We start from the raw sequence: 24,575 nt of genomic DNA, 5'->3' as shown, positions 1-24,575 counted from the left end.
GAGATATAATATAAATGGACCAGCTTAAAGGGACATTCCACTTTTGAAAAATATGCTCATTTTCCAGCCCCCCTAGAGTTAAACATTTGATTCTTACCATTTTGAAATCCATTCAGCTGATCTCCGGGTCTGGCGCTAGCACTTTTAGCATAGCTTAGCACAATTCTTTGAATCTTATTAGACCATTAGCATCGCGCAAAAAAATAACCAAAGAGTTTGGATATTTTTCCTATTTAAAACTTGACTCTTCTGTAGTTACATCGTGTACTAAGACCGACAGAAAATTAAAAGTGGCTATTTTATAGGCCGATATGACTAGGAACTATACTCTCAAACTGGCGTAATAATCAGTGACTTTGTTGATGTAACATGGCTGCAGCAGGCTTAGTGATATTATGCACTGCCCGAAAATAGTCCCCTTGGTTACTTTCAATGGCAGGGGACTATTTTCGGGCAGTGCGTAATATCACTTAGAAAATTTTAAATGTACATTTTTCAAAATCTGTCATTTTGTAGTATTATAATGTGGATTATACTTAGTATAAAGTTCAATCTAGTTTGAATTTGCTCTATGTGTCAAGCTGGTAAATCACACTTTGAACATACTGCTGTTGCTTATGCATCCTGCCAAATTATCAAATTTCCTCCGCTGCCTACTGTATGTAAATTGTCTTACGCTGCCTACTGTATGTCACGCTAATATTTAAACCTGCATGCGGGGGACGGCACACCAATCCGACCCAGAAAACCCTGCTGCACCGCTAAATGCAGCTTGTGCCAGGCACCATCAGTGCCCACTTCTTGATAATCAACTGTCAAATCAGTCTCTCAGTTAAAAGGTCACTCCTGACACTGATTCATTCTGTTTTACTCACAGAATCAAGTGAGCATGAAGACAAGAGCACAGACGCTTCAGGGGACGTGCCCGCCCAGCCGTGCCCACCTGAGACCCCCACCCTCACCGCCACGGATGCTCCTGAAGAAGAAGGAGAGGCCCCCAAATCCCCACAAGACTCCCAGGAAAATGATGATCTGGGGCCCTTGCCGGACAACTGGGAGATGGCCTACACGGAGAAGGGGGAAGTTTACTTTATAGAGTGAGTGAAGCATGCTTCAGTTTGATGGAGGTGTAAAGACATGTGCTTCTTCTGAAACATGGAGGCAGCACTTGAAAGCAGTGCAGGCACTTATTTAGTTACTGCATTTTACATGCATAACATGTCTGTTACAGTGAACTCAATCCCATAATGCATAGAGTTTAGGGAAATAATAATTTTGTTTTTATAGCATTCCAAACTAGACAGCTCTGTCTTTGTAGACAGTAAGTCAGCTTAATAAGTTAGATAAAAGCTACAAAGCACAAGCAGGTTAACCCTTTTCTTACATTGTTACGGACACCTGAATTATTTATGCACACTGTACTGAGCGCGCTTCAGTCTTTGTTCCATTTTGTTGTTTGCAAACAGTTTGTTTGTCTTCAGTACACGGTATGACTTGGATTATGGATAAATTGATGCGTCGCATTATGCCAAGCCACGAATCCGAACGATAAATGAATCATCATAAAACCGAATATGACTGCCAGAGTAGCAGAGGAAGGAAAACAGTCTTGATAGCGTGAGAAAGATGTTTTCCTCCCTCCAACTGTCTTCCAACACTTAATGAGAAGCAAGGGACTTGTTATAAGTATTGATTGTCACGCCTACTTCGACTTGAGTCCTAATGGAATATCTCATCTGGAAGGTTTTGCATTGCGAAGTGAGATTTGTCCTAACATACCATATTACACTTTTTGAGCAGAGGGATTTAGGAGGGACTTTGAAATATAGGCGTTTTTTTCGATTGTCTTTTAAGTGTATAATTATTTGAAACTGTGATACATTGCGATCTTTTAAGCCGAAGGTATATTAGGGACATCTGCATGACGTCATTTTTGTCATCAGGAGGGTCTGCAGTCGTCTGCGCACCTGTTCACATTTTGGCCCAAAATTTGTTTGCAATGGTGGATCGGCTACTTTTCTTCACCTATCCTAAATTTTTTAATGAACTGTAAATGTCGAATATCAAATGCCCTGACGGCCTGGTAGAGTAATAATTTGTATAAGAAATAATTTGTATTGGGTACGTGTCGAACACGACCATCCGCGCGTAGCCTCGGTGAGTATACTCTGAAAGAGCCAGACACGGATGCTAAAAAAGGTATACCGGGCCCTTAACTGTTTTGCATTTGTTTGCATCAAAGTTTGGAGTTTTGTGAAATTTATATTTTTAGATTGTTCTGAGTTTAGATTTTGAATAGGAGTTTAGTTGTAAAGATAAATGGAAAGTAATGCCACACTTATAAACAAATGCTACATTTTACCTTTCTTTTTACAGTTAAACAATAAAATAAAAACACTTAACGTTAGAATAACAGTACAGCTTTGTAACAAGTACAATATTGTCACAGTTAAAAGACTTTCAGTATGCAAAATTTCTACGTAGCCCCCTGCATATATGGGTAGCAACTGGATATGGTATCACACACTACTGAAATGTTTTTTATAGAGATCGACCAATATATCTGTTTACCGATATTTAAGCATTTTTTCCATTAACGGATATCGGATTGTAATAACGGATTGCCCGATAAACACCGCCATCTTGTGGCCGTTTTGAGAATCAATAACAGTTGTATAATGCTGCGTTCACACCAGCCGCAGTAAAGGCGTCAAGCGTGAGTGATTTCAATGTTAAGTCAATGTGAAGACGCATTGACGCACATCTGGAGATCTTGTGGTGCGAATGAGGCGTTTAGCGTGCCGCTTATTTGCGCATCTAGTTCGCGTGAATTGCGCGAATTGAGCGTTTCTGCGGCAAACGCGCGAGTTGAAAAATTTTAACTTTGGCGGAAAAACGCGCCGCGTTAACCAATCAGGAGCTTGCTTTAGTAGTGACGTGATTACAGGAGCGAGGGGAGTCGCAGAAGCCCCTCCCATGACGCGAATTTCCTTGTGAATGTCTCGATGACTAGAATTTCACGCTCTACTTTCACACGCGAATGAAGCGAGTAAACTCAAAATGTTCAAGCGGCAAACTAGACGCGGTAGACATGAATTTGACGCCTCAAACGCGGCTGGTGTGAACCCACGGTAATAGTAAATGAAAATCGGTTTAGCATATCGGTTATCGGCACATAAGTAACCAAATGTTTGGTATCAGTAGCGGTTTTAAACAATCGGTATCGGTCGATCTCTAGTTTTTCATTCACATCATTGATTTCAATGTGCTTGGGCTGTTATTGTTGCTTTTTTATATTGTACAAAATAGGATACTGTTGTGTTATGTTCAATTTTTCCTTCATCTGAAAAGGTCACAATGTGATGCATTGATCATCTATTGGTAACACATCATCATGTAATAAGAATTTGGCAGGTTACAGTTCACCTAGTCTCGCATATCCAGCTTCCTACTGAAGGTCTGGCAACCTGGCAACTTTAAATGGCCAAGGACTGCCCAAGAAGCCATATGACTGACATGTAAAGCAACCAGTCACGTTTCGTTTTGTGCTGTGTCATATTTAGGGGCTTGGAGCTGTCGCCACAATAACAACAACCATCATTCATGAACGTCTCTAAAGTTTATAACAACAATAGCAAACACGTTAAGATGCTGTGCATACTTTTAAACATACAGTGTATATTCAATCTTGATGAAGCATAATGTCACAGATGTAAACATGAAAGCTTTTTTCTTCTATCAGATGGCTTTGTGTTGTTTCCAGGCGGACCGTTAAAGATCACATCTTCCAGATATCATTATACCAAACTTGAACTTGCCAAATCTGAAATTTTTTAGCATGCCTGTCATTTTTTTGCTCTGCTGCATTCACATGCCTATGAATGGAAGTCAATGGAACAGAAGTCCTATAGAAAATCAGTTTTGACATTCATACAGATATACAGAATAATTGCTCGAATTTATAATATAAAGAATGGAAAAGAATCAATTTTTGTATACAACCTAATTTAAAGGTGCAGTGTGTACATTTTTGGGAGGATCCTATATAAAATACGTAACAATGTTTTCAGTGGTGTATAAAGACCTTACATTATGAACCATTATGTCTTAGAATAAGCCATTTTATCTGCATACGTCATGCGTCCCCTTACATGGAAGTGACCATTTTGTGCCACCATGTTTCTACAGCATCCCTAAAGGGACAAACCGCTCTACAGAATTTGGTTCCTCATTATGATGTCTCATGCTGCGTTCACACCAGCCGTGGTAGGGGCGTCAAGCGTGAGTGATTTCAATGTTAAGTCAATGTAAAGACGCGTTGACTCGCGTCTGGAGGTCTCGCGGCGTAAAAGAGGCGTTTAGCGCGCCGCGGTAGATACGATTCCGCCTCATTCGCGCATCTAGTTTGTGCGAATGACGCGAATTGAGCGTTGCCACGAAAAATCTGAACTTTGGCTGAAAAAGGTGTCCAATTAACCAATCAGGAGCTTGCTCCAGTAGTGACGTATTACAGGAAGCGAGTGGAGTCGCAGAAGCCCCTCCCATGATGCAAATTTTCGTCTCGATGACTAGAATTTCACACGCAGCTTTTACGCGTGAATGAAGCGAGTAGACTTAAAATGTTCAAGCGTCCAACTACGCATGGTAGACGCATATTTGACGCCTCGAATGTGCCTGGTGTGAACCTACAGTCAGTGCCTGCATGTTTGTCCTGGGGTGGCTACCGTAGCTTCTCTATGTGTTTTTAAAAGGGATGGGTGAGCAGTGTCGTGTTCGCAATCTCACCGGTAGATGTCGCTAAAATCTACACACAGCACCTTTAATATTTTCAATTCTATTTTGATTTAAAATTCTGTATACTGTAAATCGTTACTATAGTGAAGCATTTGTCTCTGTTCTCTTAAGTCACAATACCAAAACCACATCATGGCTGGACCCTCGACTAGCGAAGAAAGCCAAGCCCCCAGAGGAGTGTGAGGAACATGGTAAGTGTGTTAACATGTTTTCTCCTGTTATGCGTGGAGAAGTGCAATGTCGTGACCTCTGCTTCTATGGTTCCCTGTGGAGAAGTCACGGAGGCGTTAGATAGTACGAACAGGGATTTCCATTTAACACTTAACACAGGATTGTTTCTAGATCAGTTCACTTGATCGTTCTCTACTAGATCATTTCAGACACTGTGCTTCTGAATACAAGCATTGATAGTATGTGTTTTTTTGATTGATGCAACCATCTGTTCATCAGTTAATTTATACTTTTATAAAACTCTTTATTTATCTATTTAGTTATTTCATTTGTTCATTAATTTATATAGCTAGTCATGTATAAACCCCATCCATTCATCTTTTGTACTCATCCATCCATCTATTCATTCATTCATTTGTTTGCTTGCTTGTCCATCTGATCAAATCTCATTGATTTATACTTCATTTGCTCAGTAGTTTGTACATTCATTTCTTCATCTACAGTATAAAACCATCTACCCATCTATATATTCATTCATTCTTGCATCAGATTTTTGTATAATGCACTTATTTGGCCAGTTTTTGTTAACCCTATAATATAATGTTTGTTAGCATGGTGTATTCAATTGCATACTTCAAACGTCTGCTTTTTGGTGTTGTCTTGTTAGCTGGGCTGATAAGCATGCATGGTGCTGTGTACCGAAATCCAGCATCTCTAAAACCCTGTGCTGAATTAAAATGCAATTTAATGGGGCCAGAGAAATCAATATCTCTTTCCACAGGCTTTTTTAACAGTCATGCCACCGTGTGACATGACTACTAATATTCCTCCGCCTGTTAAAACAAAGATCTATGTTTTTTTGGCATGTATACGCAACAAAATCATATGCATATTTATTCCAAGTGTGAAAATGATTGCGGCCAGTATATCATAGAGCTTGTCTAAGCCTTCTCCGTGTATGTATTTAAAGTTAACGAAGAATTGAACTTGAAACAGAGTTGAAGTTGGATGGCTTTTGAAGATTTCTGTTTAATAAATTTACATCGTCTGTTTGTGCCAACTTAATAGATTGTGTATTTAGTCAAGTGTAATTTCAAAGCCATGCCAGTCTTATTTAATATCAATAGAATAAGCTGGCTGTTGTTTTGATGCTGTAAAATTGACTTGGTTTCTGCTTATTGTTCGTTATTAAAGCCCAAATTTTGCATAATGCCAAAAGATGCATTCAGACAGAGGCGTAACCGCACACATATTTACTCGTTCATTCTATGCACCCAAATATACATAAGCCACTCAGTGAATGAAAGAGACTGAGAATGAGACTTCTACCATAGTTGCCATGGTAACTGCTGATGGAGGACCATACATTTAAGGAGGCTTAAAAAGAGATGTTTAAGGTGGTCTGGGTACTTGTCTTAAGGATGCATCAAATATGCATTCATGGAACGTATTTCTTCTGCTGTTTTTAAATAATTATGATCATCATTTTTTTTTACAAAATTTACAAAAAAGTGCATTTATACACATTATAAAGATTTTTTGTAGACAGCATGTGAATAATTTGTTTACTTAAAAAACATTGTAAATATAAACATTTTGATTTGTAGACGTACATTTCTTTCTTTCCAATATACGATTAAAGCGAAACTACAGTAATTATAGCCAAGGTTATGTCACACCTCTCATTTTTTTCCCATTAAGAAAGTGCCACCATCTGGAGTGCTACTCGTCCGCCCGATCTCGTTCTGCCTCTCCTTTAAAGTCGTTTATGTGACGCATATAAAAGCCTCATCTTGTATCTTGTTGAATGGCACTTTGCGCCACTTGGATGGCAGCCTGCGAAGGGTTTTAATATAAACATCATATATTAGACATATTTCAGGTGTCATTGAATAGGGTCAAGCATTAGCTGGTTGGATAGATCTTGGTGTGTTTATTAAAGTGTGCATATGTGTGTGCAGCTGTACGTGTATTATATATATGTATAGGTGTACTTGTGTGTTTATGGATGTGCATGGGTGTGTATGTGTGTATTTGTGTGTGTGCGTGTAAATGGAAGGAATTGATTTCTTGGTGCCTCCTGGGGAAGTGTGAGAACCACTTTGGCCATTGCACCTGCTCCCAATTTCTTCAACAGTTTTGTTCAGCTGCCCTTATTCCTCATTCCTATAATACATATTTGACACACCTTATTATTATTATTATTTAGCATTGTTAAAATGAAAAGTCAGATTTAACTTTGATAAACCAGCATCTTGTGAATCAGGGCAGTAACTTTTGAGTGACACAAATTTGGGTTTTGAATAAAACTATTTTACATTTACTGAAGAGACTGATTCCTTTTAAGTAGCCACCATAATTTTATATCCTGTCCCAAATTGCATGCTATGTGTCCTAGTATTCGAAATTAGAATTTGTTTGTCCGAAATCATAGAATGTTGAAATGAGCATCATGAAAGTCAATAACAAGCTACAATAGCACATACTGGCAACCGGAAGCAATCAACCCGGTTTTCCGGTTTGGTCACGTGACGTATACTGTATTGTGAGTAGGGCGGTAAATCGAAAATCTTGATTCTCTCCGCCAGCAACGATACTTTGTGTGATGTGATTTTGATGTCATTTGATTCAGGGGTAATCGATCAACTTATCGATATTTATACGGTGTCCGAAAGCAGACACAGCATTTTCTGCGTCAGTCATTTTGCAATCACAATCTAACTCGTTGGCAGAAAGTATTTACAGTTAACAAAAATATGCACTTTGGCAAATATGCGTAGACACGTGAACATGAGGAGAGTGTCAAAATAAAGTACCCAGTGTTGGGGGTAGGGATGCATATCAATTAATCGCGATTAATCTATAGCAGAATAAAAGTTTTTGTTTACATCATATATGTGTGTGTACTGTGTATAATAACTTTGTATAGTTAAATGCACACACATGCATGTATATATTTAAGCAATGTTTACATGTGTATATACATTTGTATATTTATGTATAATTTATATTATATATAAATATAAATACTTAATATATAAATATATTTTTTTATTAAAATTATACATGCATGTGTGCATATTTATATATACATAATTATTATACACAGTTCACACACATATATGATGTAAACAAAAACTTTTATTCTGCTATAGATTAATCACGATTAATTGATATGCATCCCTAGTTGGGGGTAATGCATTGCAAGTAACATGCATTACGTAATAATATTACTTTTCTGAAGTAGCGAGTAAAGTAACGCATTACTTTTAAATGTACACATTAATATTTAAGTTACTTTTTTTAAAGTAATGCAAGTTACTTTTTTAGTTTAATTAATTAATAAAGTATGTACTGAATTAAACTAAACATAGTCACATTATGCACTTTATGCGTACACGCCTGTGTGGGATCAGTTTCAGTCAGAAACTGAGATGGCAGGCTAGAGCTTGACATTTTTGTGATGAAATATGCAATTTCTGAATGCCGAACTTTTCAGTCATAAAAACACCTGGAAGGCCTGAAAGAGATCAAGCCTCAGCCAAGAAAAAGTAAAGCAAAAGTAAGTCAAAAGTAACGTACGCATTACTTTCCATGAAAAGTAACTAAGCAACGCAATTAGTTACTTTTTTGGGAGTAACTTAATATTGTAATGGATTACTTTAAAAAGTAATTTTTAACACTGAAGGTACCCCATATCTAAATTTTACATATGTAAATGATGCATCGTATCGTTATGCTGCATACACACCAGAAGCGAATTTTACTATTTGCGAGAGAAGATTACATACAAAATCAGTGCAAAGACACAAATAGACTCGAATTCACACGGGGCGATGCGAATGACGCAAATTGTGTGGTGTGATTGCCATGATTGCGCCTCAAATGTGTTTTCCACGCAAGTTGAAAAAATTCCACTCAAGCGGAATATTTGCATGACCCAACGTTTAATCCCATGAGTAATCTAGAGAGAGGAACACAATAGAGGGTATGCACGTGACGTCACCTTCGGCGAAAGCGACTGTGGTTACGGCCACTGAGTGGCAAAAGACAGAGCGGCAGAATTAGTATACAGTGTGAAATCAGCGAAGACACAGGGAAAACGCGTCTTCATGGGAAAAAGCTGTTGTGCGATAGACTGTACTAACAGATTTATCAAAAAAAAAAAAAAACAGAAAGGAGAAGTAAATAGATCGTTCATGCCAACGACCACAGGTGGGTCGACAAGTTGTTAAGGTCACTATCAAGCAGAGGTTTTACTTTATACTTTATAATTATAAGCATTTTTTCAAGTATTTGTATTTTATCCATGTTTTTCTTTGGAAAAAAATTCCAAAGCATTTTTTCTTAATTTTTACTCTATTACATTTCATAAATACAAGTTTTGTTTTACATTTAATATTTAAGTACATTAACGTACTTTAACTCAAGTAAAAGTACACAATTTAAATGTAATTAGGTATTGAATACATTTTAATATGCAATATAAAAGAATACACCGTATGATTCTATGCTTTAGAATCTAGTGAAGTGAATTTTATCCCAAGACAAACATCCTAATAAAGCACAGATGCTTGGAGAATGTAAATAATGTAACTAAGTATTGTCCACCACTGCTATCAAGTTCAACTAAATTCAATTTAAGCTGATAATAGTCAGTTTTACTAGCATTTCGCAGCAGCCGCTATGAAAACCAGCCAATTTGTTGAACGTTCGGGACAGGGCGTTCTCCGGCGTGGTCACGTGGAAAAGTGACGTCAATGCATACCCTCTATACTTTGCTTTTATTATATTTGTTTGTAGCATTTTGCTATAGTGTCCCAAGTGGTTGCTAAGGCATTGCTAGGTGGTCAAAAACTAAACTAGTAGTACACTAGCGTGATCATGTCAGGACACCAGGGTAGGGTTGCCAACTGTCCCGTATTTCGAGCCTAATTTATTTGTCCTGTACGGGACATCTCACGTCCCGTCTTTTGACTGCTATGCTGATCTAACCAGTGACTGATACAAAAGGGTTGTTCGACTTTACGTGCGTCACAACAAGAACCGAGCGGCAGATAACATCAAAATCCAGCGAGAGTGCAGACTGCTATCCAAATGCCCTCGCGGTACTTTGATGTCATCCACCTGTCAGCACTTGCAGCAGCAAAAGCAGCAGTGCTGATCACAACACTTGATAAGGATCTCTGACACCTTTCATCCAATCACAATTAGTATACGTTTAAGAGGCTCAAATAATATGATTTCATGTTTTCTTTTTTATATAGTGGGTTCATTTAGCTGTTTGTACATGTATAGGATCTGCATAGTTATAAAGTTCAGTCTCAATTGTGAAGAGATCGCTGATCCAGACCTGCCTTAAACGCCCAATCTGAAATGCCGAGGCATTTCCAACTTTGCTAGGAAATTCTCGCAATTGTGATTTACAATGTTAGTTTTATTAACAAGTGTTTTGACTTGGGTAATGTTTCAATTAAAGGACTGTGTTAAAGTACCTGCTGTAAATTCACAAACTATTAATAAACCTGTTGCCAAGGCATACGAGTTATAAATTAATATTTAATTAGGAGATTAGCTATCATTTGACAAATGGCTTAAATACACTGTATACACAAAACCATATACGCACTTCTGCGGCAGGTCATCTTTTGTCCCGTATTTCAGAGTGAGAAAGTTGGCAACCCTACACCAGGGAGACGAGCAAAATCAGCTTAAACCAGCTAAGACCAACCGGCTTAGGTTTAACAACCCCAATGTTCAGTATTGACAGAACAAGGCGAATGTCTTTTTTAAAACAGCATATTTAAGGGCATGTGTATTGTAAACCAGTTCTGATGTAGCAGTAATATACAGCAGCTGTGTGCGGCATCTTGGGTTTAGACTCTAAGCATCTTGGGTTTTGGCAATTAGTGAAGTTAATTATTGTAGGATATTGGCGTCTAAAGCAATACGAGTCATCTTAGCATTTCCTAATTTGCATTTTTTGTGCACATTGTTTATTCACACGTGCACGAAAGATTTAATCTACATGCGTGTTTGTGTGTCTGTGATTGTAAACAAGACCGCCAAAAAAACTCCTCCACATCCCAGTGGTGATGTTTAGACAATTACTGCGCAAGTTTGTGTGTTTCTTTAATGTTATAACAATGTCAAATTTGGGAAAAAAACAGATGGGATAAAAGCATTGCACGTGATGAGCTCGGTGTTGTCATGGTGATCTCGCCAGCCCTTTAATTTGTTTCGTGTGTCTCAGAGGGATTGAATTGCATTCAAGTATGTTGGCTGTAACCCCAGGCCTGCCAGACCTCCTCACACATACCGCTGCGTGGCCTGATTAAGGTTTGTTTTGCGCATTGACTGCCAGAGCTAAATAACCCGCTGGATTGTTCGCTATATTCCTCAGAGTGGAAATGTTTGTTTTTAAAAAACTGATTCAGATGCGTGTTATCATGACTGTGGGCATCCTCAGGGTTATTGATTCACTGAACAGGGTTTTACCAGGATGAAAAGTATGAGAAATGTTTTCATGACACGAACGGTTTGTGCCACGCATTAAATAGCATTAAAGGGACACTCCACTTTTTTTGAAAATATGCTCATTTTCCAGCTCACCTAGTGTTAAACATTTGCGTTTTGCCGTTTTGGAATCCATTCAGCTGATCTCTGGGTCTGGCGCTAACACTTTTAGCATAGCTTAGCATAGTCCATTGAATCTGATTAGACCATTAGCATCACGCTAAAAAATTATAAAAGAGGTTTTCCTATTTAAAACTTGACTCTTCTGTAGTTACATCGTGTACTAAGACCGACAGAAAAGTAAAAGTTGCGATGTTCTAGTCAGATATGGCTAGGAACTAGACTCTCATTCTGGCGTAATAATCAAGGACAATGATATTACGCAACGCCCGAAAATAATCCCCTGCTATTGAAAGTTACTTTCGGCTGCTGTGTAATATCATTTCGCCTCTTGCAGATTCAATAGATTGTGCTAAGCTATGTTAAAAGTGGTATAGCCAGACCCGGAGGTCAGCTGAATGGATTCATACGTGCCATTCTTCCCAGAGGCGTCCTGTCCAGGATTTCAGGTGCGTCTTCAGGTGCTTCAAAGATGATTATTATTATTATTCAGATATCCTGTGTATCTGCTGATACATTTGGCGAAATAAAGTGATTCTGATTACAGAAAAGCAACCGTTAAATTTTAAGGTTTGAGGTACCGGTTTAAGGTAAGAATGCGACTTCCGGAAAACGAACCAAAATCCTGGCCAGGATGTGTCCGGGAAGAATGGCACGTATGGTCACCCTAGGTCAACTAAGTCCAGCTAGACCAGCTTAAAAAGTGACTAAAACACAGCAATAAAAGTGACCAAAACACAACGAGACCAGCTAAAACCAGCTCACCAGCTTATGCTGGTCTTAGCTGGAATTTTCAGTAGGGTAATATGATCGAGGGAGCTCCGATTTGCTTGCGAGAAATTTGTGAGGGGTAAGATTTGATCTGTTAACGTCACACATTACATGATCGTCTGAGACAAACATTGAAAGCGATCGAGGTCCTGGACCTGATTTTCTCTCAGATTCTTGATAAAATCTCGGGAAAAAATGGGTAAATTCAGGACGAAAATCCTGTAGTCTGAGTCCGGCTTTAGAAAAATTAGCTCATATTTTTTATGGTAGAAGTGTAGTTTTTTGCATATTGAAGTGTACCTATGGTTAACGTGTGGTTACCATGATTTTACTATAGTGACCTTTGTAGTCGTAAAGGTTCAGAGATTGCTCTTTTACAGCTCAGGTGATTTGCAAGTTGTTTTGTCTCATCTGTCATCTTATTTGAGATGTTTCTCTTAACATTTTAGAATAAATAATGAACACTTAATTTCTTAGTCGAAAAATGTATAGATATAAAATGGGGTTAGCATATAGTCTGGAAGAATTGAAAATCCTCCTTTTGAAATTTTCAAACTTGGTTGCAAGCTTTTATATCTTGGCCGATCGGAGCAGAGTTAATACATTGTTAAGATCTCTTCTAAACCAATGAATCTAGAGGAGACATGTCAGAAAAAAAATCTGAGAAGTAGGAAATTTTATTTGCTCTCTTTGAGAAACAGTTAGGATTTTACAGTAGACATTTTGCGTACATTATGCAGACGTGTCAATTGAGACATTGAGATATTACACATTTGTAGGTGTTACCGCGGTGTGCAGTTTAATTCGCTTACACGTTCACATACCCCGATAGTATATATATATATAAATATGTATGTATCTCTCTCAGGGGTTTTTCTCCTCCTAGGAGTATTCCCCCTGGACTAGCCAGGAGGGTTTTTCTCCTAGGGGGTTTTTTCATCCCCTGGAGAGTCCGCCATCTTTGGCTTAACTGACTACTTTACTGTATACGTTATATTACTACTACGCTCGCTTGTCTATGCTTTTCCTACATCTATTAATGTAAAGCTGCTTTGAAACAATTAACAATTTTCAAAAGCGCTATATAAATAAAATTGAATTGAATTGCTATAAGGAAATCACTTATACATTTCAAATGCAGAAGAACGAAACATTAGTCCACACTGGATATAACATTTCCCCATTAGACTACACAGTCTCATTTCTTTCTACAGAACTTCCATACGGCTGGGAGAAAATAGATGACCCTATTTATGGCAGTTACTATGTCGAGTAAGTCTTGTAAATTTCTTCTTCAAGCATTTGTCGAACCTATCGAACCAAAATTCTCGAGTGCACAAAGGACCCAACATGATGAAATATCTGCTCGATCTACCCCACAGTCACATTAACAGAAGGACACAGTTTGAGAACCCCGTCCTAGAGGCCAAGAGAAGAATGCAAATGCAAGGTCAAGGTCTATCATCGCTGCCTTTGCCCACCATATACAGAGGTACTGCTTTACTCTGTGGCCCAAATATTGCATCTTCATTCCATCCCCATTGGCTTTATTGTTGTCCTTCTCATTTTTGGCTTGCTCAGGTGTGCCCTACTTTCATGCAACTTTCAAAGTTTCAAAAAAATCCTAAGACTATAGAGATCATGTTGAAATGGTGTGCTGCAGTTCCTCTGACTGTTCCTTTGTGTTTACAGAAAAGCCTGCGTTCACGAGAGATGCCACACAACTCAAGGGAACGTTCCTCACTACGGTTCTGCAGAAGAGCAACATGGGGTTTGGCTTCACCATTATCGGGGGAGATGAACCAGATGAGTTCCTACAGGTGAAGAGCGTCATACCTGAAGGACCTGCTGCACAGGATGGCAAGATGGACACAGGTGAGATGTTGTTGTTATTGTTATTGTTATTTTTTTGCGGAAATGCTCGAGTAAAGTGGGTTTTGCTGAGGCTGATGCTGAGATGAGAACATTTGAGACCAAAGAGTTTGTGTGCTTTAATTGATGAACATCTTACGTTCTTAAAGAACGAACATAATCAAATGAATATAAAATTAGATATCCTGCAGAAATATGAATACATTTTATTACATAGCTTTATTTGTTAAAGGGTTAGTTCACCTAGAAATGAATATTTTGTCATTATTCTTTGTTCTTCAGAACCAAAACGTGGAGCATTTGATTTATATGTTAGAAACAAGGCTTTGAACCGGTTCACAGAACGAAAAAATATATGTTCTGGAACAGAAATGTTTATTTTAAAAAATGGTAACCGGTTAATACCGTTATTTTTTTCATTCTTTGAGAAGATTTCTGTGCAATACTCGGTGAAGTTCACTTCCGGTCGTCGTTGACTCATTGCAGAAATGCGAAGCTTGCCACCAGCAAGTAGCCTACTCTTTAATGCTCAATCATAAGAGGTAAATATTGTAGGCTATCAACTATCTCAAGATGTTTGTGTTTTTGCTAATTAGTGGTGTTGATCCGTGATCCGTACAGATCACATCCCACGGTTCGGCTCGCATGCGATTCGTGGATTATTACGCAAATTTAAATAGAGTGAAAGTTGATAATTTGCAAGTGATTTTAAACAATTTAACCACTAAAATACGCTAAAGTGAGCAATTTTCTGTATGCACATGCGGTTGAATGTGTCCGGTCCAACCCCACCCTTCAAAGATCAGAACTCTTGATGTATAAACTTGTGAGAGAGTTGTGCTACTGTGTCTCATATTGTAGTCCATTAAAATACATTTGGTTGAATAAAGCACTGAAAAACTACGTAATTTTCACTTTATGTGGAGCGACTGTTTATGCTGCATTTTCTTCCAGAAGCGCCGATTGGCATTCGTCTTATGTGTGTGCGCGTGTTTAAGTGCACTCAACAAAAGTAGGCATGTCAGAATTACAGTTATGCCGCTTACATAATATAGCCTTTTTTAATGATAAAAGATAGAGATAGAGACTTAAGCAAAATTATGTAGACTAATAATTGAAGTTTAATGTCCTAATGATCAGCCTACTTATTTGTATCTCCCAAAGCTGACATGGTACGTTAATAACCGGTTCGGAAACTTAATTTTTTTTGTTCTAAACCAGGGGTGTCCAAAGTCGGTCCTGGAGGGCCTGTGTCCTGCAGAGTTGAGCTAAAACGTCCCTCAACACACCTGCCTCAAAGTATCTAGTCTGCCTAGTAAGACCTTGATTAGCTGGATCAGGTGTGTTTGATTAAGGTTGGAATAAAACTCTGCAGAGACACCGGCCCTCCAGGAGCAGGAGTGGACACCCCTGTTCTAAACGGTTCAGGAACGTCAATTTTAGGGTTGAACCGAAAACCGGAAACGTTAAAATACTGTTTCTGTTAGGAACGAACTAATTGGGGAAAAAAATCTGTTTCAAAGCCCTGGTTAGAAACGTATTGTGCAACATGTTACAAAGACCATAAACTATTTAGTACCGAATTGTTGGGTTGGACCATTAAACAGTTTTTTTACTATTTCTAAGCTTTTTTTAGGAGGGCCCAATCATGGCTCAATGACGCACTGAAGCCACCAAACATGGCCACGCCCCTAACACAATATTATCTAGAGTGTATTAGTTTTAGCTATTCGCTCGCTCAATCGCAAGCATCCATTTAGGTAGTAGCGATATTTGACAAAGAGAGATGGCAGCTTGTTTTAGAGCAGACAGAGCAAAGAATCCTACATATAAGATTTTGATAACTTATTTAATTTACTTTACTTTACTTTATTTATTATTTAAATTTGGGTTGGTGGTTAATAACACATTTTTCTGTGAAATGACAAGGTCAGAATACATATTTAACTTTTTGACGAGTTATCTGGTCAATTAAGAGAAAGCGCTTCGCTGCCAAAAACGAGATTTTACGACAAATCCATATTTGCCCACCTTATGAAACATTATAGCATTTACGGATCCAAAAGCAGTAAATACGCTGTGTATGTTTTGATCAACATTCTGAATCTGATCTTTAATAAAAGTCCTTTACAAAAATGGTATTATCTCAGCTTTTTGTTTAAAATATTGTATTTTTGATGAGAACAAGTGAAAATAGGATGAAACTTTTTGTTTTTTTCTTAAATGCGAAGGGTCTGTTCTTTCATTTAAAATTTTGTATGTTTATATATTTTAAGAAGAACATTTTTTGGAAGGCATTAAACATTTGTTTAAATCTTTAAAAAAAATGCTGGCATAAAATAAAATAAAATAAAATAAAATAAAATAAAATAAAATAAAATAAAATAAAATAAAATAAAATAAAATAAAATGTGATTTTCAAAATTATCTTTTACGCGTATAGTAAAGGAAAACACATCGTTTTTCAATATTTTACTATGTTCTTACCCCAACTTAGACGAATTAATACATACCTATCTTTTTTCAATGCGTGCACTTAAAGGTATAGCGGAAGATTTTCCCGAATTTTTGAAAATAATGCAGGACAGGCATGCGCCTCTTCTCTTCGCTCTGTTTACAAGTTGCTGCCGGCATGGCTCATACATACAATGTTTACGGTGTCCGCACGGTTCGTGTCAGGGGCTAGCATCGCTAATCATTGCTTACATAAACTTTTTCTAGCAGTGATTTTAAATGGATTTCTCCTCAATTCACGACTGAGGCATCAGTGGGAAGCCCAACCTGTGCTTTTAGAGCATGCTCGCGTGTGAAATATTATCCCAAAAACACTCTGGTCTTGTTTCTTTCTTCAGAGGCCTTTCTCTTCTTGTCATGCAATTCGTAGACACTTTATCTCTTGCGAACCTCAGACATTTTGAAAAAACACGGTGAGAATGTGCAGGAAGCGAACCTAGGGATGAGCATGAACGACGGCCTTAGGTCAACATATCATCAGAATGATTGACAACTGGGATGACCAAAAGTCTTGATGATCCACCCGGATAAAGAAAATCTTCCCCTATACCTTTACTTTTTGTACAGCACGTTGTAAATGTGTTAGCATTTAGCCTAGCCCCATTCATTCCTTAGGATCCAAACTGGGATGAATTTAGAAGACACCAAACACTTCCATGTTCATCCCTGTTTGGATCCTAACGAATGAATGGGGCTTTTTCACCATATAATATCACTTAATGTTTAAATTTTTTTAATTCAATTAATCGTTCCAGTAAAAATAATATTATCATGCACTTTTGTTCACATTTACTGCAGCAAAATAATTAAAATAAAAACAAGCAAAAATACCACCCATATAGGGACTGTCCAATGAAACTCCCATATCAGACTTATGGTACTGCCCCCTAATAATATGCTGACACTCTGCATATAAGCAGTGCTCAGCATTGACCTTGCATCTCGAGAGAAAACCACCAGCGCATGGCCTGGAAAACGTTTTTATCTGTGTAGCCACTGCTAGACAACAATCCCTAATAGCTTGCACAGAGCAAGCGCAAGGTCACGGCTGTCGCAGTGTGATTTTCCTCTGATGAAGAAGTCTGTTTGAGCAAATCATCGCAGTCAGGTGCCTGGGGCTTATTTGCTATGTTTTTCATATATTTTCCTGTTCCCTTGTAGAGGAACTCTTAACCTAGATCGGAAAACGTTTGTACTTTTTGTTTGTTTAGTTTTAATAGAGCGCAGAGGCAGTGTGTCACGTCTTTTAGCTTCGAAAATGACATCACTTCCCTAAGTCCTAGCAGATAATGATACTTGCACAGGCTTTATTTGCATATGGCGTTGCAATTAGGGGTTTAGTGCGATCTTGTGTGTTTTATCTGCTTTTGATGAGGCGACCAGGGTCCTTTCATAATAGTTTTGCTCTATTTTGCACTTCAGGTTGCCTTTATTGTTGGAATTTCATTTTGTGTGCAGTTAGTTGACTTGGTGGGTATCTGCATCAATACCTGCCATTAAAACAACCTACTGTGTGCTCATAGCAAATTATATAACAGCCTTTGTTTATATACATTTGAGCAAGTTGAGTTTAAATATTGTTTTCATGCACATATTTAATATTCTCATATTTTTTTGCTTTCCCTCAGGTGATGTCATCGTCTACATCAATGACATCTGTGTATTGGGCACCACCCACGCTGATGTGGTGAAACTTTTTCAGTCCGTTCCCATCGGCCAAAGCGTCACTCTGGTGCTATGCCGTGGTTATCCCTTACCCTACGACCCTGAGGATGCCTCTGCTAGCTCCACCATGCCCCCTTTGGGCCTAGTGGATCATCCATTGCTTCTCAATGGACGGAACAACTATGAAAATTACATGGAGTACATGTCTTTGACTGGCCGCTTGGTACCAGAGCATGGCGAGGGGCTCCCCCCTCATCCCGGAGACACCCACCTGGATGGCTCGCAGCCTCCTTCGCTAAACACTCCAGGACCCCCACCCGACGACAGCATCTCCATGGCTTCGTCTACGGGAGCGACAGCTGGGGCCCAAGTGCCTCCTGAGCTCCTGAGTCTCACTATAACCAAAGGTGCAGAAGGTTTTGGGTTCACCATAGCAGACAGTCCCACAGGACAGCGGGTCAAACAGGTGACGTGTGCACCAATATTCAGTTTGTTTTACCGCAGGGGTTTTAAAGTGACATTCTTGGCTGGTTGTGTTTTTTTTTTGACAACAATAGAGTACCGCTGGGATTACTTGTTTTTGTAGGCCAATCTGGAAGTTAGCGGGACACTGGTTCTCTCGCCAAAAAGCACATTCATATTTCCCTTAGACTTTTGGAATATCAAAAAAATAAGCATTGTGTTTAAATTTATGCCACTTATATGTTTTGTCTAACAAGTTCAACTTCACAGATAAACTCAACTTTTATGAATTTTAAAGTATAAATGTGTTACCAGAAATTAAAAAACAAATGTAGACTTCAAAATTCATAAGAGTTGTGTTTATCTGTGAATATTATCTTGTTGGACAAAACATCTGAAGTACTATTCAGACGGGATTAGTTTTACATAGGTAGGTGGGGTTATCAGAACTTCTCAATGATTTTAGTCCTGTCCGAATGCTCCATGTCAGTAATCATTACGGACAATGTCAGTAAAGATTACGGCGACTTTTACCTTCTGTAAAAAGGTCTGGAGAAATTACCTTAGGTAATACTAATCCAGTGCGAATAGACCAGCTGTAAATACAGTTGAAAGAAAAAGCATGTGAACCCCCTGGTCCCACTTGGATCTCCTCACAAACTGGTCACAAAATGTGCTCTGATCCCCATCCAAGTCGCAACAATAGAGAAACACAGTCTGCCCAAACCAATACCGCACAAACATTATACGTTTCCATGTTTCCATTGAACAAAACATGCAAACATTCACAGTGCAGGGTGGAAAAAGCACGTGAAACCCTAGACTAATGACTTCTCCAAGAGCTAATTGGAGCCAGGAGTCAGCCAACCTGGAATCCAATCAATGTGTTGATATTGGATGTGTTGATTAAAGCTGCCCTGTCCAATAAAAAACACACACCAGTTTTGAGTTTGCTGTTCTGAAAAAGCATTGTCTGATGTGAACCACAAAAGAGCTCTCAGAAGACCTACGATCAAGAATTGTTGACTTACATAAAGCTGGAAAGGGCTACAAAAGTATATCTAAAAGCCTTGATGTCCACGTGTCCACGGTAAGACAGATTGTCTACAAATGGAAGAAAGTTCAGCACTGTTGCTACACTCCCTAGACGTGGTTGTCCTGTAAAGATGACTGCAAGAGCACAGCGCAGAATGCTCAATGAGGTGAAGAAGAATCCTAGAGTGTCAGCTAAAGACTTACAGAAATCTCTGGCACATGCTAACATTTTTGTTGACAAATCTACAATAAGTAAAACATTAAACAAGAATGGACTTCATGGGAGGACACCACGGAGGAAGCCACTGCTGTCCAAAAAATATATTGCAGCACGTTTGAAGTTTGCAAAAGAGCACCTGGATGTTCCACAGCACTACTGGCAAAACATTCTGTGGACAGATGAAACCAAAATTGAGTTGTTTGGAAAGAACACACAACGCTATGTGTGGAGAACAAAAGGCACAGAACACCAACATCAAAACCTCATCCCAACTGTGAAATATGGTGGAGGGGGCATCATGGTTGGGGGCTGCTTTGCTGCCTCAGGCCCTGGACGGATTACTGTCATCGATGGAAAAATGAATTCCAAAGTTTATCAAGACATTTTGCAGGAAAACTTAAGACCATCTGTCCGCCAACTGAAGCTTAACAGAGGATGGACGGAGGATGCAACAGGACAACGACCCAAAGCATAGAAGTAAATCAACAACAGAGTGACTTCAACAGAAGAAAATACGCCTTCTGGAGTGGCCCAGTCAGAGTCCTGACCTCAACCCGATTGAGATGCTGTGGCATGACCTCAAGAGAGCGATTCACACCAGACATCCCAAGAATATTGGTGAACTGAAACACTTTTGTAAAGAGGAATGGTCCAAAATTTCTTCAGTTATTAAACCCAAAGGTTCACATACTTTTCCCACCCTGCACTATGAATGTTTACATGTTGTGTTCAATAAAAACATGAAAATGTATAAAGCTTGTGCGGTATTAGTTTAAGCAGACTGTGTTTCTCTATTGTTGTGACTTAGATGAAGATCAGAACACATTTTATGACCAATTTATGAAGAAATCCAAGTAAGCCCAAAGGGTTCACATACTTTTTCTTTCAACTGTATACATATAAATCGCGTAATTTCCTTTTAATTTGCTGGTTTCTTTTAAATATAAAAATGCTTAAAGAAGCATTTACTTGCATTCTAGGCAGAAAAACAAGTCAGTGGCATGTCAGTTCCTGATTAACACGGCACAAACTTAAAAAAAAATCAAATTTACTTATCAGAGGCACGGAACTGTTTCTGAAACTGACGTTCTCCCCAAACTGAAATTAAACAGTTTGTTTCGAATTTTCCTCGTCTGTGTCATGTTGTTTGCACATCCCATATCAAGAAGCAAGGTATTGTGCACGTGACGACAAGAGGTGATGCACTGCGCAATTGAGTTACCCCTCCCACTTCTGAATGTTTTACTGAGATTTCTAATCCTGTTCGAATTGGCCATCAATATTACAGACGTTCAGTGGTAAAATTACATTATGCCATCTACCCCTGTAAAACTAATCCCGTCCGAATAGGGCTTAAGTGTCATAAACCAGTGGTTCTCAAACTGGGGGCCGCGAGATGGTGCCAGGGGTGCCCCAGTTTTATGACATTTTATAAAATACATTAATTTATCATACATTTTGTGTAATTAAACCTAAAAAAATAAGGCTACAATAACAGCACTACTTATATTTAATATGTTTTGTTTAATTAAAAGGTTGAGTTTTAGAACTATTTTTTTTACATAAATTTTCTTTGGGGGCCATGAAGGAATGCGCCATACACACGCTGAAAAAGGTTGAGAACCTCTGTCATAAACTTTTGTTAAACAGAGGGATTATTTTTTGTGATAATCCAAAAGTCAATGGGAAAAAAGAATGGGCTTTTAGCGCGGGAACCAGTGTGCCGCAAACTCCCGGGGTTGGCCTTACAAAAATCATTCCTGTGGCACTCCATGAAGTTTTACTTCATACAGTTTTTAATACATGAACAGATGTTAAGTTGAGAGATGTAACACCCCACCTCATAGTTAACATGCTGCTCAGCATGTTTACTTAAGTAATGATGCCAATGAATTTATTTCTTGAAAACTGCAATTTACCGCTTTTTTGCCTTATATTTACTACATAAACATACTTTGTGACCCTGCCTGCAACAGCACTGTTTATTTTTTCATAATTTACAGAAAATTCTGTGAAATTATATTGACTAAGCAAGGCCATGTAAAATATTAAACTTAAGGACTTTTATAAAACTTTATTGCTCCCAATGTTATCCTAATTTTTCTCAGCAGGATCACATTTCATTTTCAAGAAAGCTATGTGGAGACCCCTGTTATAATGTTTATGTGCCTATTTATCAAGTATTAAATATGCCCAATCCGTTTTGATATTTTCAATCAGGTTCTGGAGCCCCAGGGCTGTCCGGGGTTATGCGAAGGAGATCTAATGGTGGAGATAAATCAGAAGGGTCTTCAGGGACTCGACCACACACATGTGGTACAGCTGCTGAAGGACTGTCCGGTGGGAACAGAGGCTACGCTTGTCATTCAAAGAAGACCAGCAGCAGGTGTGCGGTTTTACACCTCTCAGCTTTCAAAGGAAGTTGCTCAAGGTTGCCTAAAGAATTAACCTATGAAGATCATTTTGTTCACCAATGAAGTCTTTCTTTCTTTCAAGTGGGAAAATTCCCCCAAATGAAAATGATGTTCACGAAGAAGGTGTGAAATTCTGTGGCAATTTTCTGGGATCAGCGTGATGGATGGATGGATGGATGGATGGATGGATGGATGGATGGATGGATGGATGGATGGATGGATAGATTGATAGATAGATAGATAGATAGATAGATAGATAGATAGATAGTACCTCATTGTCATTCTTGATTGAGACTATTAAACAGACATGTTATAGTCACTCCGTGTGTACAGTAATCCTGATGTGTGCTCTTAAGACAATCACCCAGTACCGCTGTCAATCAAAGTCATTACATCCTTTATAAGCACGAGTCCGTTCTCACTTCCTTTCTTTCTTTTATGGCTATATCGAGGGCTATGGCCTTAAGGACCTCACAGAAACACTCTAAAGCCTTTTGTGACCAAGCGATAGACTGATTCACAGGCCGAGTGTGAGACCATTCAGTACCCAAGCCGGCGTTCTGCCAGGGATCCAGCCATGACGGCCATGTTCACAACTCTTTCTCCCAGCTCTCTAATTAAAGCACAGCACAGAGTTGTGGATACAAACAGGGAGAAATTTTCACCAATCAGAACGCAGTCTGGCTGTATAGGGCGGGATTTATGTAGAACAAGCCAATCGGAGCGGGGTGGAGCACTGCGGGTAGCGCCGAGGGAAGAGTCTGAAATAGATAGAGATTGAGGAGTTGTAATTTATTCTGAGTGACGTGGGGAGTTTATATTATCATAATTAACATTAATTTACATTTATTTGGCTGTTTTAAGCTGCAGGATGAATGGCCAAATAAATGTCAAGACGAGCATAATTTTATACCGGAACGAGGTCATGCTAGCATTTCAGCGTACAGAATTATTGTATCAATTTGGACAAAAGGATACAATGTAATACCCTAAGGCTTTGGATTTTTAATAAATATCAAATTATAAATAACTAATGATAATAACAATGACACCGCAAATTATGCAGGGATGTTTTGATCTTCTGTTGGTTAAATGTCTTCAGGTTTAAATTGCTTCAGTCGTCACATACGGTTTGACCCTGAGCATAGTATACAGTAAAATTATAGATAAGGAATAAAAATGAAAGAAAAACTAAAAAAAGAGGATTAAGAGAGTTTTAAAATATTAATTAATACAAAATATTATTAATATATTAATAATTTCATGATTGACAATAAATAATTAAATACATAATAAATATTAATAATTGCATTATTAATTTAATAATTGTGTTATTAAATTATATATATTTTTTAATATAATTGCACATATTTAATGTGTTACTTTATTTTGTATATAAATGACACTGGATATTTAGATTAGATTTAGATTTTATTGTACTGAAATCTTTAGCAAGAATTGTGTGTTTTTAATGGAATTTTGTAGATATTATATTGGTTTATATTAGGTCTGTCAAAATAAACGCGTTAATAACGCGTTAGCGCAAATTAATTTTAACGGCACTAATTTTATTAACTCGCGATTAACACAACACGCAATTTCTGTTTGTCCCACAGCTGGATGAATTGAGACGCAGCAAGTGACCGACCCGCTGTCTAGATGAGTCGGAGCTTTTCATAAAAATAAGAACATTAAGCTCTCGTCTAGCGAATCCAATGCTCTAAATGGTCATTAAACATCTAAAATGCAGTTTTCTTTATCTGCACGTTTTTTGTGAGGTGTACCGTCCCAAATCCATATAAAGCCAAGATGCGTCTTCTTTCACTTTTTAGTTTCGCAGTTTCATTTTTAAAGCATTCAGAAATGATAGAAAATAGACTGCAGGACTTTCTTGATGTTAAAATAATTATTAAGAGAGATAAAGTTCGGGATCTGATTGATGTTAAAAGAGTTATTATGAGTGACAAGCGCATGCACACAAACGCGCGAGTGCGTGGTGACCCTGATATATATAGACATCT

The 24,575-nt window shown here is 38.3% G+C and overlaps 1 protein-coding gene across 5 annotated transcripts in view; it reads left to right on the top strand.

Moving 5' to 3' along the window:
• Positions 1-24,575, top strand: part of magi2b (membrane associated guanylate kinase, WW and PDZ domain containing 2b) — a 117,844-nt gene that overhangs the window by 54,504 nt on the left and 38,765 nt on the right. For 4 of the 5 annotated variants that reach the window (XM_073868746.1, XM_073868747.1, XM_073868745.1 and 1 more), the window contains exons 5-11: positions 878-1,097; positions 4,906-4,985; positions 13,587-13,644; positions 13,755-13,864; positions 14,065-14,247; positions 18,387-18,889; positions 22,361-22,526. In XM_073868746.1, the coding sequence (XP_073724847.1) occupies positions 878-1,097; positions 4,906-4,985; positions 13,587-13,644; positions 13,755-13,864; positions 14,065-14,247; positions 18,387-18,889; positions 22,361-22,526 (1,320 nt within the window). The remainder of the gene's footprint in view (positions 1-877; positions 1,098-4,905; positions 4,986-13,586; positions 13,645-13,754; positions 13,865-14,064; positions 14,248-18,386; positions 18,890-22,360; positions 22,527-24,575) is intronic. The other variant, XM_073868748.1, reaches the window with a different exon arrangement.

This window comes from Misgurnus anguillicaudatus, chromosome 6 (genome assembly GCF_027580225.2).
Source record: "Misgurnus anguillicaudatus chromosome 6, ASM2758022v2, whole genome shotgun sequence".
NCBI classification, from domain to species: domain Eukaryota; kingdom Metazoa; phylum Chordata; class Actinopteri; order Cypriniformes; family Cobitidae; genus Misgurnus; species Misgurnus anguillicaudatus.
Note: the sequence above shows the minus strand (reverse complement) of the source record. Positions and strands in the feature narration are given on the sequence as shown.